Source organism: Hyla sarda, chromosome 6 (assembly GCF_029499605.1).
Source record: "Hyla sarda isolate aHylSar1 chromosome 6, aHylSar1.hap1, whole genome shotgun sequence".
NCBI classification, from domain to species: Eukaryota; Metazoa; Chordata; class Amphibia; order Anura; family Hylidae; genus Hyla; species Hyla sarda.
The window spans coordinates 195,125,187-195,142,141 of NC_079194.1; the positions used below are offsets into that span (position 1 = coordinate 195,125,187).

General features: G+C 44.5%; 1 protein-coding gene across 1 annotated transcript in view; it reads right to left on the minus strand.

Annotated features, from left to right (window-relative positions):
* Positions 1–10,853, minus strand: part of ADAMTS18 (ADAM metallopeptidase with thrombospondin type 1 motif 18) — a 130,421-nt gene extending 119,568 nt beyond the window's left edge. Inside the window, exons 1-3 of the mRNA XM_056526108.1 lie at positions 10,574–10,853; positions 10,401–10,479; positions 6,462–6,778 (exon numbers count right to left, since the gene is read on the minus strand). Coding sequence (XP_056382083.1) covers positions 6,462–6,778; positions 10,401–10,479; positions 10,574–10,747 — 570 coding nt within the window. The 5' untranslated portion in view covers positions 10,748–10,853. The remainder of the gene's footprint in view (positions 1–6,461; positions 6,779–10,400; positions 10,480–10,573) is intronic.
* Between the last annotated feature and the right edge of the window lie 6,102 nt (positions 10,854–16,955).

The window sequence follows — 16,955 nt, forward strand, 5'->3', positions numbered from 1 at the left end:
AGCAGGTTGAGTTGCAGTAACAGGCATAGCTGCTACTGCTAAAAGTGCTGAATTATGTCTTTTGAACAATGAAGCAGCTTTGCTCTGTAATTTTTGAAGTGGCTTTTTATGGTATTTCAGCTCAGTCCCTTTTGACTGGGACTGAAATATCAGAAACTATTAAAAGTAGCACTGTATCTGTTAAACGATGAAGGAACATAATGCTTGCTAGAGCATAGAGCACCACAACCCATTCAAACACCAGATCTGTAGAATTGCTGAGAGTCACATCCATCTAGGACTGATTGCCTAGCCATAAATATTGAAAAACTGGATAACCTATTTAATTTGATTGGACGTTGTGTAATACTTCACATCTCCTGTGGGGGCACTGCTAGGAACTTGAATATGTGCTGCCAAGTTGTCCCATAGACAAATCAATTTCTGTCTCAGACAGATTGATAACTATGGGCCATGGTATTCACCGTATATACTTTGTTGATAAAATATCTAACCCCATGCATATATAGAGGTTCAGCTAATTTTGGACTGTGTAAAAAGCTTATGTGTCTACTCAAGCCAAAACATCAATGGGTTTAATATCAAAGGACTTTCAGTAATACTTGTCATGGGGAAATTATGCTTGGATTTGGTGATACAAAAGAATCAATCAAGCTTTACAAATGTGCCATGGTGAGGACTAGATCATGGATATTCTACTATTCCACAATCCATTTTCATGTGTTAATTACCTGTAACTGGATACTTCAGTCAGCCCTGGATCGTTCATCCAAATTCAACAGACCATACGAATGCTATTTTGTGGTAAAATATTTATAATGGAGCGTCTGCCCATTCAAAAGTCAAATTGTAGTGGTGAATGGTGGATCTTATTATTATCAAAATAATCTTACGATATAAAGAAAAAAAAAACAGATCTTTGTTTTTAAACAAAAATATTTGTTAATAAAGCACTGAGCCTGTTTGTGTCTAAGCTATAAAGGAACATTTTAATATTTTATTATTTTAATACTTTTAATATTTTAACCCCTTAAAGGGGTACTCCCACCCTAGACATCTTATTCCCTTTCCAAAGGATAGGGGATAAGATGTCTGATCTCGGGGGTCCCGGGAGTCCTGCCCCTCAATGCAAGTCTATGGGAGGGGGCGTGACGTCCCCTCAATGCAAGTCTTTGGATGGGGGCGTGACATCACACGGGGGCGGAGTCCAGATGTCACGGACTTCCATTCCCGTAGTCGCCACTAAGACCCTCCAGTGCTTCTGGACAAAAAACAGGTGGGTGCAGCATGCAATACTGCCGGGGTCCCCAGCGGCGGGACCCCCGAGATCAGACATCTTATCCCCTATCGTTTGGATAGGGGATAAGATGTCTAGGGTGGGAGTACCCGATTAAGGACTCTGCCCATTTGGGCCTTAAGGACTACGTTTTCGTTTTTTCCTCCTTGCCTTCTAAAAATCATAACTCTTTTATATTTTCATCCGCAGATGAGTATGAGGGCTTGTTTTTTGCTCAACCAGTTGTCCTTTGTAATGACATGTCTTTTGTAATGACATCAGCGCAACCAAAAAAATACAATTTGTGTGGGGAAATTGATAAGAAAACCGCAATTTTGCTAATTTTGGAAGGTTTTGTTTTCATGGTGTACACTTTACGGTAAAATAGACATGTTTACTTTATTCTGTGGGTCAATGTGATTAAAATGATTACATACTCTTCTATTATTATACCGTTTAAAAAAAAATTGCAAACTTTTTAACCAAATTAGTGCTTTTAAAATCCCTCAATTTTGCCAACCTATAACTTTTTCATTTTTCCTTATAAGCGGCGGTATGAGGGCTAATTTTTTGTGCCATGATCTGTAATTTTTTTGATACCACATTTGCATATATAAAACTTTTAATAGATTTTTTAGCAATTTTATTTGGAATAAAATGTTGTAAAAAAGCAGCAATTTTTGACTTTTTATTTTTTTTTACGTTCACGACGTTCACTGTACAGGATAACTAACATTATATTTTAATAGTTTGGATATTTACGCACGCGCCGATACCAAATATGTTTATTAAAACATTTTTTTTTACACTTTTTGGGGGTAAAATGGCGAAAAACTGACAATTTACATTTTTATTGGGGGAGGGGATTTTTCAAATTTCCTTTACTTTTATTTTTTACTTTTTTACTTTTATTTTTACACTTTAATAGTCCCCATAGGGGACTATGTATAGCAATCATTCGATTGCTAACACTGTTCAGTGCTATGCATAGGACATAGCACTGATCAGTGTTGTCGGTCATCTTCTGCTCTGGTCTGCTCGATCTCAGACCAGAGCAGAAGACCCATGGAAGGCAACAGTGGGAGGTGAAGGGACCTCCATCTGCCGTTCTGGATGATCGGATCTCCGCGGCAGTGCTGGTGGGCGATCCGTTCATCCATTTTAGTAACCGCAGCACTGCAGGTGCCGTATTGATCACGGCATCTGAGAGGTTAATGGCGGACATCCGCGCAATCGTGGCTGTCGGCCATTACCGGCAGGTCCCTGGCTGCTATCAGCAGCCGGGACCTGCCGCACATGCTCGTGGTTGTTACGCCTAGCGCTCCGGGTCCCCGCTCCTCCCCGGAGCGCTCACGGCGTCTCTCTCCCCGCAGCGCCCCGGTCGGTCCTGCTGACCGGGAGCGCTGCACTGTCATGGCCGTCGGGGATGCGATTCGCACAGCGGGACGCGCCCGCTCGCGAATCGCATCCCAGGTCACTTACCCGTCCCGGTCCCCTGCTGTCATGTGCTGGCGCGCGCGGCTCCGCTCTCTAGGGCGCGCGCGCGCCAGCTCTCTGAGACTTAAAGGGCCAGTGCACCAATGATTGGTGCCTGGCCCAATTAGCTTAATTGGCTCCCACCTGCTCCCAGACTATATCTGATCACTGCCCCTGCACTCCCCTGCCGGATCTTGTTGCCTTGTGCCAGTGAAAGCGTTTAGTGTGTCCAAAGCCTGTGTTACCTGAACCCTTGCTATCCATCTTGACTACGAACCTTGCCGCCTGCCCCCGACCTTCTGCTACGTCTGACCTTGCCTCTGCCTAGTCCTTCTGTCCCACGCCTTCTCAGCAGTCAGCGAGGTAGAGCCGTTGCTAGTGGATACGACCTGGTTGCTGCTGCCGCAGCAAGACCATCCCGCTTTGCGGCGGGCTCTGGTGAACACCAGTAGCCTCTTAGAACCGGTCCACTAGCACGGTCCACGCCAATCCCTGGCTGACACAGAGGATCCACTACCTGGAAGCCGAATCGTGACAGTAGATCCGGCCATGGATCCCGCTGAGGTGCCGCTGCCAAGTCTCGCTGACCTTACCACGGTGGTCGCTCAGCAATCGCAGCAAATTGCCCAACAAGGACAGCAGCTGTCGCAGTTGACCGCCACGTTACAGCAACTTCTGCCTCTGCTACAGCAGCAACCATCTCCTCCGCCAGCTCCTGCACCTCCTCCGCAGCGAGTGGCCGCTCCTAGCCTCCGCTTGTCCCTGCCGGACAAATTTGATGGGGACTCTAAACTCTGCCGTGGATTTTTGTCTCAGTGTTCCCTGCATATGGAGATGTTGTCGGACTTGTTTCCTACAGAACGGTCTAATGTGGCGTTCGTAGTAAGCCTTCTTTCAGGAAAGGCCTTGTCTTGGGCCACACCGCTCTGGGACCGCAATGATCCTGCCACAGCCACAGTCCAGTCCTTCTTCGCTGAAGTCCGGAGTGTCTTCGAGGAGCCAGCCCGAGCTTCTTCTGCCGAGACTGCCCTGTTGAACCTGGTCCAGGGTAATTCTTCAGTGGGCGAGTACGCCATCCAATTTCGTACTCTTGCTTCCGAGTTATCATGGAATAACGAGGCTCTCTGCGCGACCTTTAAAAAAGGCCTATCCAGTCGCATCAAGGATGTGCTGGCCGCACGAGAGATTCCTGCCAACCTGCAAGAACTCATCCATTTGGCTACCCGCATTGACATGCGTTTTTCTGAGCGACACCAAGAGCTCCGCCAGGAAAAAGACTTAGATCTCTGGGCACCTCTCCCACAGTATCCGTTGCAATCTACGCCTGGGCCTCCCGCCGAGGAGGCCATGCAAGTGGATCGGTCTCGCCTGACCCAGGAAGAGAGGAATCGCCGTAGGGAAGAAAATCTCTGTCTTTACTGTGCCAGTACCGAGCATTTCTTGGTGGATTGCCCTATCCGTCCTCCACGTCTGGGAAACGCACGCACGCACCCAGCTCACGTGGGTGTGGCGTCTCTTGGTTCTAAGTCTGCTTCTCCACGTCTCACGGTGCCCGTGCGGATTTCTCCTTCAGCCAACTCCTCCCTCTCAGCCGTGGCCTGCTTGGACTCTGGTGCCTCTGGGAATTTTATTTTGGAGTCGTTTGTGAATAAATTCAGCATCCCGGTGACCCGTCTCGTCAAGCCGCTCTACATTTCCGCGGTCAACGGAGTCAGATTGGATTGCACCGTGCGTTACCGCACAGAACCCCTCCTGATGTCTATTGGACCCCACCACGAAAGGATTGAGTTATTCGTCCTTCCCAACTGTACCTCTGAGGTCCTCCTCGGTCTGCCATGGCTCCGGCTTCATTCTCCCACCCTTGATTGGACCACCGGGGAGATCAAGAACTGGGACTCTGCCTGCCATAGGAAGTGCCTCTCCCCCCCTCCCAGTCCCGTCAGGCAAGCCTCAGTGCCTCCTCATGGCCCCGTCCTGGTGTCACACTGCCCCGTGCCAGGCTTCGCCCTCTGCCCTCCCTCCCCATTCCCACTCCTGCTGTGCTGCCTGCCGTTGAGGAAACCCTCCATTCTTTCCCGGTGTCCTCATCCCAGGGGAGGCAGTTACCGGACAAAGAAAAGGGGAGACCTAAGGGGGGGGGTACTGTTACGCTTAGCGCTCCGGGTCCCCGCTCCTCCCCGGAGCGCTCACGGCGTCTCTCTCCCCGCAGCGCCCCGGTCGGTCCCGCTGACCGGGAGCGCTGCACTGTCATGGCCGTCGGGGATGCGATTCGCACAGCGGGACGCGCCCGCTCGCGAATCGCATCCCAGGTCACTTACCCGTCCCGGTCCCCTGCTGTCATGTGCTGGCGCGCGCGGCTCCGCTCTCTAGGGCGCGCGCGCGCCAGCTCTCTGAGACTTAAAGGGCCAGTGCACCAATGATTGGTGCCTGGCCCAATTAGCTTAATTGGCTCCCACCTGCTCCCAGACTATATCTGATCACTGCCCCTGCACTCCCCTGCCGGATCTTGTTGCCTTGTGCCAGTGAAAGCGTTTAGTGTGTCCAAAGCCTGTGTTACCTGAACCCTTGCTATCCATCTTGACTACGAACCTTGCCGCCTGCCCCCGACCTTCTGCTACGTCTGACCTTGCCTCTGCCTAGTCCTTCTGTCCCACGCCTTCTCAGCAGTCAGCGAGGTAGAGCCGTTGCTAGTGGATACGACCTGGTTGCTACTGCCGCAGCAAGACCATCCCGCTTTGCGGCGGGCTCTGGTGAACACCAGTAGCCTCTTAGAACCGGTCCACTAGCACGGTCCACGCCAATCCCTCGCTGACACAGAGGATCCACTACCTGGAAGCCGAATCGTGACAGTGGTCATGTATAGGACGTAAAGGTACGTGCTGGTGCATTAAGGACCACCTCATCAGGACGTACATATACGCCCTGCGTTCTTAAGGGGTTAATACTTCTTTTTACTATAATAAAATAAAGATTGGTCAGGGTCCAGTTGTTCTCATATTGACTCTATTTCAGATAGCAGTAACCTAGTGGGCAGTAACGCCATCAGGAATTTTGGGGCCAAAAGCAACAAAAAGGACCTGGCCTTGGGCCCCTTTATACATTTAATTTGGCCCGGGCCCCTGACATCAGCATCGCCACCTGCCCTAGTGAGTGCTATCAAGTAACCATAAGTAATTGCACTTTATTTTGTATGGTAAATAGAAAGATCCTGTCAACCAACTGGCCAGAATGGATTATGTCTGGCTTGAGCAGGGATTGCTTGCCAACTAGTGGAAAAAGATCCTCCAGTGGATCCTGGACTTAAACTGACACAGGGTTTACAACACAAAACATACATCACAAACAGGAAATGCACCTATTATAACTGTATAATTGGACAAAAGACATGGGCTAAAGACAACCAGGCCCTGAGTTCCATTACTGTTATCTTGCCTTTCAACTGAAACACTATGGATGCCATGACAACGTTTGTATCATCGCTCAAGTTTTGGATGATGAGGTGAACAATTACGGTATGTAAATACCTGCTATTTTTATTGGTTATACTGCGTTCTGTAGTGCTGAAGATAAACTGAGAAACTGAATTTACTTTCAAAACAATACCTTAATATTATGTGTCAAAACAATACCTTAATATTATGTGTCAAAACAATACCTTAATATTATTATGTCAATCACTCTTAGAAGAGACGGAAGGAAATTGACTTACCATGCCCACACACATAGATAAGGCTACTGATGAGTTCTCATAGTTCCTGATAAATCCTTGATAAAAACATGGCTCCACAGTCTGTTCGAAATCAGTAAAGGATCCATCTTTACCTAGAACATTCACAGCAAAATCACTTGACAGCAGCGAAGAGGGCTGGAGCTCCAAGTGTAGTTCCTGTCCAAATGCTGAAAATCTGTAGTGCAAGGAAGTCTTTACACTTCGTGTAGACCTCTTCTTCCTGCTACTGTGCAAGATATCATGTGAGATGTAAGCTCCATTGGAGTCCACTTCCACTGGCGTAACAAAGACATAATCTGAAGGTGAAATGTAAGATGTCAGAAATGTTCAAAGCCCATTAACTGGATTATTTATTTTTCTTGTGTGAAAAAAGAAGTATAATGAAGGCTCCATGTACACAACTTTGGTGGGTGTATAAATTGTTTGCAGTGGTCCCTAGAGGTCCATATTCTGAACCCATAGCCACTCCATGTGCTGCCATGTGATGCATCTAAGAGGCACTGTTTTCTCTTCATAGAAGTGATGCTTCTACAGAAGATTGCCTTGTTACATAGAATGCCACAAAACATATGTGACCTTAATATAAAATCATAAGCTGATACTGGAAACAGTATAGGACAGGCTAGGGCTAACCATGATATCTGGGCACCTACTGATCTGCCCAGTTGGTATAATCTGGACATCTTGGTGCTCTTAACAGTACAGGTGAGATGTTATAACTTTTCTTAAGTGGTAGGTTAAAAGAGGTAATGTCCACAGAGGAGACGTAGTAGTATGGCAAGGGAAATACTCTGTAAGTAGAATTGGGTCTGGAACCCGGAGAAGGTTAAAGGGTTACCATTTTATTGAACCCATATTCTCCATGATCATTAATGATCAAGTAGATCTGAGATAAAAAGAGTTGAATGGAAAAAGTAAGGGATTGACTTCTAAGCAAATAGGATAAAAGCTATCACAGTCCAAGCAGCAGACAAGACATTGGGGAAAAACACTTTAAATATGGTTGCCAAGATAATGGCATCAAAAGGGGTACTCCGGCGGATAGGGGATAAGATGCCTGATCGCTGGAGTCCCGGCACTGGGGACCCCTGTGATCTTGCACGCAGCGCCCTGTTAGAATGAATCCCCAGAGTGTGCTCGCTCCGGGTCTGATTACTGGCGTTCACAGGGATGGAGCGTTGTGATGTCACGGCTCCGCCCCCGTGTGATGTCACGTGCCACCCCCTCAATGCAAACCTATGGGAGGGGTCGTAACAGTAATCAGACCCGGAGCGAGCACACTCTGGGGATTGATTCTAACGGGGTGCTGCATGCAAGATCACAGGGGTCCCCAGCGGCGGGACCCCCACGATCAGGCATCTTATCCCCTATCCTTTGGATAGGGGATAAGATGTCTTAGCGCCGGAGTACCCCTTTAATGACAATACTTTACATGATATGCATGGCTTATTACAAGACAAAGCTCTGATAATTGTACACAGATGTATTTATCCACTGGAACTAAACAATTGAGGTTTCTACTGAAAGACAGACAACAAGCAGAGATCTTGAAAAGGAAAGTTAACAAACTGAAAAGTTCATAACTAAATTAAACCGGTCTATAATGCTATATGGGTATTGGTAATGCTACAGCTATTTCTACACAACAAAAGCAGCTCAGGCCATTCTGATGCTAGTGTTCTGTTAAATGCACATTTGACAACTCAATCAAAACAATAGAGTTCAACAAGGGATTTCACCATTATGTTTTTGTACTTGCATAAAAAGAGGATTAGTCAAACTTAGACTTTAGAAAGAAAGATTACAATAAGTCCTTTAGAAAAAAAACATTTGTCACCACCAGGGGGTTTCACTGATTACCCATTCAGCACAATACAAGTCAGCAAATAAATGATTTAAAGGGCCTGCTCTGTTCATGCTCTACCTATCAAATACATTAGCCCCTCTCATAATAATCAACTGACATGGACATAAACTCTGACAGGTCAGAGAATGTTAATTGATTGGTTACTATACCAACGGCATGATCCTTTCATCCATCCTCAACCCAGCAAATCTACAAAATTCACATAATATTCACATCAGTTGCCTGGCTTTTAAGGTTGTTTACTTTTATCCTTCAATCCTGAGACTTCTTTGCCATCATGTCATCCTGTGGCACTGTGATCTTGCGGCATTTCATCTTAGGTAAGTTAAGGGGTTCACATTATGCCTATGAGTGTTCCCGATCATGACCGATAGAAGAAACATGATGCAAGAAATCCATCTAAGACAAAACTTGTACCAAAGCTGTTTAATATATATGGTGATCTAATGTTTATGGGACCATCCAACTCATCCCCTATTGGCAGTATCAATGTGACTGCTTTGAAATGAAATCATGAACAAAAGACTTTTGACAAGTACAGTTTGTACAGTATGCACAGTGCTGCCATGGCCACCACAAAAGACTGAGTCTCATGCCACGAATTCCAATAACTTTAATAATTTTGCACAAAAAAAAGTCATAACACTCAATAGACTTTATGCTTGTTAAGGCTGGACAGTCCAGGTTATAATTCATTGCAGATCATAACATTTATGATTAAATAAGCTTAGCCAATTGTACATCTTGTTTAGAGAAAGAAATAGGGAGAGTTTGGGGGAAAAGTTGCAGCTGACACTACTATACAACTCAATGATATATGAGCCACTACTATTCTAGTTCTAAAAAATTTACTCTTGAGGGGTATTTGAATACGATCCAAAGAGGGAAACATTATTCTGCCTAAACTTCTGGCAGAAGAAATCAATATAACATAGCCCATGGTCATGCTGTTTGCATTGGTAAACAAAGCCATGTGGCAGCGCCCTCTATGTCCACTCATATAAAGTTCTATCTACTGTATATGGGGGGGGCGGGGGTGTCTATATTCAGGCTCTACCAATTCTTACTTAAGTTCAGTTACTACTCAACTTTTCTTAATGCTAAAACAATTGTAGAAGATACTACTATATTTGTATACTTATTGTATACTAGGCACATGTGGTCTTCAGCTATGTAGATATGTGTTGTAATAATGTTTTAGGAGCAAAAGATGACTGTAGCTAATACTAAAATAAATGAATAGCAGAGATTCCCAGACTGGGTCTGCAGGAAGCAACATCTGCAGGAGAAGTGAATTCCTTAGCATGCTGAAAGGCAATGCTCATAGTATGCAGCAGACCTGTCATTAATTCATTATATCACAGAGAGAGCAGGACTTTACAGCCCCACTGTGAGGCCTAGTCATTAAACTTGACAGTAAATTAATCCTGTCAGTGCAGGGCATGCCCTGAAAGGGTTACACAAGAAAACACCTTCCTCCAAACCAAGGCTCTGGTTGCTTGTTAACTCTTTCCTATAAACCTTTAAATGCATGTATCCCTATAATGTAAGTGATTACAACAAAAACAAAAGACATTTGTAATAGAGACAGACAAAATGAACAAAAAAAACTAATAAATAAATAAACACATTCCATTAATCTGGAATCTAATAGTCTAGATATCTGACACTTGTTTTTAAAAATATGACAAAATCCAGCAGTACTGAGAAACCCAATAGAATAAGATATCATATTTGAACTATTACTGTATTTTCAAGTTCGTTGCCTTCATATGTAAATTTTATGATCCATAATATTTGTATCATATCCTGTTATTGTCAAATGAAGGGAATTGTTATTTATTATACCTATTAGCTACTGTAAAAGATAAAATAATAATATCAATAAACAAAAAAAGTACATATAAAACGGACGTCATATGGGAATTGCATCCCTTTTAGGGTTAGGACTCTTTACCCTACTGCAATAGCAAAAGTTATGTATTTTGTCAACATTAGCATGCTAAAAGTAAACTATACAATGATACAAAATACAATGGGTTGATACAAACCTGGATTAATTCCTGGAAATCTACTGTCACCAGCTAAGGAGACAGCAAATGATACACATAGGCAGTAGAGTTGAAATGTCTGAAAGACAAGAACAGATGATATAAGTGACAGATGTGCATGGAAGGATTGTGCCTTGCTTAAATATTTGGATCATAAAAATAAGTGAACCTGCCTTGTCAAAGCTTCCAATCCACAGGATTGTCAAGAAAGGCATAGTGGTGCATTTCAGGATGGTGACAGGTAAAGTCCAAAGAAGGAGTACAAAATAATCCATCTTCTGCACAGCATGCAAGCCTGTATGTGCTCCAAGAAGCATGCAGAGCAATAGACAGGATGGTCTCATCATCTTGAAGTAGGTGGCATTTTTGCATCCAGGGCATGTAAGGTCCCTCTGCTTGCTAATGTTCTCAGGTAGTGGAAGGAAGACTCAATGATTCCACTGATCATCTTAACCCTAGACTTAGCTTTATGCAGCAGCATTCCCAATAATACAATGCACTCTAAACCCAGCATAGAATTTCTTTTCCTGCCCCCTCCCCTGTTCACGCCTCCTTGTGTCAGTCAAGTACATTCCATGAAATTTTGACTATACTGTAGGTTAAGCTTGTGTTAGGAACTTGTCCTGTCAATGTTGTATCACTTGTGAAAACGTATTATTTCTTTTATAGACTTTTGTAGACTAAATAAGTCAGCAATAGTAAACGTTATTAACACAGGCTAAATAGATTTCTAAAACACTTGTTCAGTTGAGAATCAAACCACAACTGCATAAAGAACATGATGTGCATTTATTTGCTGCAGTTGTAAAGCATTTGATGCACATGTTGTTATATTTTAAAACAAATTCTCAATTTAAAAAACATCAGGATGTCCATGAAATGTGTGTATGAGCTCCTGTTCACACTAGTGTCATTCACTTTCAGGGGTTCCAGCGCCTGCAGTGTTCATCTTGCCGTTAGTCACTGGCAGCCATTACAACTTCTTGGACCAGTCTAGGTTCTAGTATGAAAGCAAGACATGATCGAAGTGTACACAAAGGAAAAATGTATAGCCCAGATAGAATTAATGGCATTAATAAACAGGTGGTGGTGGAGAACTGATCACAGACACAGTGTTCCGCTGAGTACCATTGGACAGAGGGTGCATACTGTTCAGGGCATATATTTAAATTCAGCCAGGACCAGGACCCTGTCCCCAAGCCCTTTGTTGTCAAAATCATTCTTTCCCCTACAACCCTGTGCTCCAGACCCATTTTAGTCAGATCAATGTCCCCCAGAATCTGGTTCTTCAGATCACTCTGTCACCCAGACCCCTCTCTTCCAGACGCAGGTCCTTCAGAACCATCCCTACACCCTTATCCTAAACACACCTCTCCTCCAGACCATTGTTCCCAGACCGCTCTCCTCTGGAATCTGGTTCTTCAGATCCCTCTCATCCAGAATCCCGTCCCCTAGATCGCTTTGTCACCCAGACCCCATGTCCCCTCTCCTTCAGACCTAAGGCCTCCAGAATCACCCCCAGACCCCTGTCCTCCAAACCCCTCTCCTCCATACCATTGTTCCCAGAAGCCTCTTCTCCAGACCACTATTTCCAGACATCTGTCCTCCAGAGCACTGTCCCCATACCCCTCTTCTCCACACCTCTGTCCCCTGACCCCTCTCTTCCAGACTCCTGTTCTCCAGATGCCTCTCTTCCAGACATCTGTCCCCATGCCCTTTTTCTAGAGACCCCTGTTCCGATACCCCTCTCTTCCAGACCCCTGTCCTCCAGGAATCTCTCTTCTAGATGCCTCTCCTCAAGACCCCTGTCCCCAGACCCCTCTCTTCCACACACCTGTCCTCCAGATGCCTCTCCTCCAGACATCTGTCCCCAGACCACTCTCCTCCACACCTCTGTCCCCAGACACTCCTTTTCTCCACACCTCTGTCCTCCAGACCTGTCCCCAGACCCCTTTCCTCCAGACCACTCTCCTCTAGACCCTTGTTTCCAGACCCTCTTCTCCAGAATGCTGCCTCCAGACCCCAGTACTCCAGACCCCTGTCTCCAAGAGCCTCTCTTTCAGACCCCTGTCCTCCAGACTTCTCTTCTCCAGACCCCTGTCCCCAGACCCCACTCTTTCAGACCCCTGTCCTCCAGGAATCTCTCTTCTAGATGCCTCTCCTCAAAACCCCTGTCCCCAGACCCCTCTCTTCCACACACCTGTCCTCCAGATGCCTCTCCTCCAGACATCTGTCCCCAGACCCCTCTCCTTCACACCTCTGTCCCCAGACACTCCTTTTCTCCACACCTCTGTCCTCCAGACCTGTCCCCAGACCCCTCTCCTCCAGACCGCTCTCCTCTAGACCCTTGTTTCCAGACCCTCTTCTCCAGAATGCTGCCTCTAGACCCCAGTCCTCTAGACCCTGTCCCCATACCCCTCTTCTCCAGACCCCTGTCTCCAAGAGCCTCTCTTCCAGACCCCTGTCCTCCAGACTTCTCTTCTCCAGACCCCTGTCCCCAGACCCCACTCTTTCAGACCCCTGTCCTCCAGACTTTTCTCCTCCAGATGCCTGTCCTTCAGACCCCTCTCCTCCAGACACCTGTCTTTCAGACCCCTAACCCCTCTCCTTCAGACACCTGTCACTGCCACACCCTGACGATGTACACTTATGGGGGTAGGAGGAGTTAGCGCAACCAGACACCGGAGGCTAAAGAGACATGCTACCTCTAGTGCCAACACCTGGCTGTGCTGATTCCTCCTCTGCCATAAGCCACATGCAGAGAGCCAGAAATTTGCCCCCACACACACACACACACACACTCTCAGGTCTAGCGGATCATGTTCCTACTTCCATGGTCCCCCTTGTCATATGAAAACAATGCTGAACTGAATGAACTCCACAAGGGATCTGGCATTAAAGGGGTTGACCCAGCAGTCAAAAATCTATCAAATAGTATTGTATAGCATAGTATTGCTCCTTGAAGTCCATATTCCTGGGAGCATGCCAAAACTGCATTAATACTTTCCTGTCTGCAGAAGGCGGGGCAAAAATGCATGTTGTCACATGTTATTGCAGTTATTGCAGTTACAACATAGGAAGAGCCCCTGTGACAAAGTCTGACACCTGCAAGCAGGCAGGAAAGTATAATACAGTGTCGGTACGTGTCCCCTAGCAGTTGAGCACCAGGGAGCAAGACTATGCTAGAAAAACCCCTTTAAGAAATTTTTACTACAGTAGTTTTCTCACCTTAACAAAATGTACATCTCAGGTGCATATATAGACAAAAAGCCTCATAGGCATCACAGTAGAAATGGTTGCAAGACATCTTCACATTTCATAGTTCATAATCTACTTGCAGTATTACATCTTAAGTTCATGACACAGAATTTAGAATTATATACAGTTGTTGTATATACCAGATTGTCATAAGTTTAAGTTTAAAAAATTTACATGTTAGTAAAGATCTGTTCATATCAGTACATTGCACATTCTAAGCAAATAGAGATTCTGACTCACTATGGAAGCTGATGACTCGCATTACCCAAAAAGCAATGGATTGGCACAGACAACTGACACATCTACTGGTCAAGTTGGTGGAGAAGTCTTTTTATCTTCTTAAATCCTTGCTGCCCATGTCTAGCCTGTGGTGAGGAGATGATCCATAACCGTTTATGTTGTACTAAATACTAAGTACGAATACCCGCAGTAAGGAAGCATACACTTTGTGTGAATGTGCCAGAAGATAATAATATCTTTATTCTTCTACCCAAGAACATCAGTTTTCTTTAATATGTAGTTATGCACCTTATGCAGACCATAACTTATTCTAGAAATATAACTTGTCCTAAAAGTCATGTGTATAATATGAGACATACAGCCTGTGTCTACCCAAAATCCACTTGAAATTTTCCTGGATTTTAAACTTTAAACAATATTGTGATTTAAAATGTGGTATATGGCCTAACATAATTTTTAATTTAAAGGAGATGTCCACTTTGCCATGTATTTTAGAAGGATCCCCCTAGTCATAAGCCAAAAATAGGGTACCCTGCTGCTAGGTCCTGATATTAAAAATCTCCTGAAGCACCACCTCTGCAGAAATGAAGTACTACAGTTCTAAATTAAATCAATGTGCTGTCTAATACATAGCCTTGCCAGGTCCTTCAGAGTTAGACATACTCTTTTGTACTATGTTCTTCTCTGCTCCTGGGTGCTGAAACACCTGTATTTCAGAAAAGAGTATTTTAAATCTTAATAAAACATAAGTTATAAACATAATAAGTCACATGATAAAGTATGTAAATGTTTTGCTCCCAGTATGACCTGAACAATTTAGTTTGCTTCCAAACTAAAAGGTTGCCAGACGTCGTCTCTCTACAGATCATACAGGGGCTACAGCAGTCAGAGGCAAAATATACATTTTCACCAGTGACTCACAAGTGACGTCTTCTATGATTGGAGTTTGAATCCTAACCCTCTATATTAGCTGCATATACTGCCATACACTGCACCCTTAAATATATTACTGCCATATACTGTGCTCCTCTATATAATGCTGCCACATATTGCCCCATTAAATATAACACTGCCACCTACTCTGCTACTAAATACTGCCACACATTGCACCCCTAAATATAACAATGCCACCTACTCTGTTCCTAATTACTGCCACACATTGCACCCCTAAATATGATACTGCTACACACTGTGCCTCTAAAAATAAAATTAACACATGCTGTTACCAATTAATTATGCCATTGAGCCCCCTCAGGTTCTTATGCCACCATGCCCCTGGAAACAATGAATGATGCCACTGTGCCCTTTAATAAACTGTGCCACTGTGCCCCCTTAGTAGCTTATGCCACTGTGACCTAAACAATTTATAGGATACGCTAGGTAAATGTTACTATACAAACTAAAAAGTTGCCAGACATCATCTCCCTACAGATCATACAGGGACTACAGCAGTGAGAGGCAAAATATACATTTTCACCAGTGACTCACAAGTGACGTCTTCTCTGATTGAAGTCTACTATGCAGAATTAGCTTACCCTCTATATTAGCTACAAATACTGCCATACACTGCACCCCTAAATATAATAATGCCACATACTGTGTCCCTAATACTGCCACATATTGTGCCCCTAAATATAATGCTGCCACATACTCTGCTCCTAAATATTGCCACACACTGCTTCCCTAAATATAATACTACTGCCTAAACTAAATGCCTATGTATATTACTGCTATACATTGCCTCTTTAAATATAATACTGCCACACAAGGTTTCATATATACACCATTATTACTGATTTATGTGAAGTTTGGTGAAAGTGTAGTGGTTATTTAATTTTATCAAAAGTTGACTTCTTGGATCCATTAGTTAAAAGTTACAAACATTGACCACAGATCATACTGTAATCTGAAACAACTCACCCTAAGACCAACTTACTAAGTGCACAATGAAGACGGACAGTTTGAATGCAAAGGATGATTCTTGCCCTCAGCAAAATGCGGCTAAAGAGAGGAATTCCTCACTGTAAAGATTTGTCAACACGGCTTTTACAGCCTCATCATGACTACATAATAGCAACCTCTAATACATCAATGACAGTCAATACATTTGAGGAAGGATTAGTTATTCCCCCTTTATCAGCTTTCCACTACAATGTGATCAAAGTGCACCATGTCTTCCGTTACGTCCATGTTTATACTGACCCCAGGGCAATCTCCATATAAAGCCACAATTGCAACTCGACAGTCCTCGTTTTCTTAGCCTGTAATACTGACTACAGATAATTGTTATATGCTATAGTATGGCCCCTACAGTAGAACAAATACATGTACTGACATATATGCATTTATGGAAATATTTCATTAAATGTAGGGTATATGGGGTGTTGTGACCCACTGGGTGAATGGAGGGACTACGGGTGTTGCAGTGTGAGTGGTGGGATCTAATGTTATTTACCCCGGGGGTTGGATGGTATTAACCCCTATGTGTTCATGACGCCAGTGTGGATTTTCAGGTTCCGGAATACCAAACACTCGGATTCTCCGCTATCCCATGGGCTAGTAGTGAATAAAGAGTCCACAACCAGTTATGGTTTAACGGAGGCTTTACTGAGTAGAAGAGAGGTGTAATTATCTTCACAGCTAAAGCCAGATTTCCCAGAGCGGTGGCCAGTACCCAGAAGACCTCGCAGCTTGCTGGACCAATACTTGTAATTAACTTGACTTGTAATTAGACTTGACTATGTGCAGGACTTTACTAGTTGTAGTGACAGCAGACAGAGACTTACTGGAGAGACTTGTAGCTTTTGGGGTACTCCAGATGCTGAACACTTGTCCTGAGATCTCTGGTAGCTGCTTCAGCAATGACTTAGATGGAAGGGGCAAATTGCATATGGCCACCCCTTTATATAGCGGCAGGCTGGAATAAAGCCCATAGGTCAATCTGTGGGTCATAGGTTAAAGCTGGTGCTCTCTGGGAGGACATGTGACAACAGATAATGTGACATAACATGTGACCAACTTACTCACAGGTCCTCGAGACCTCCCACAGGTCCTTGA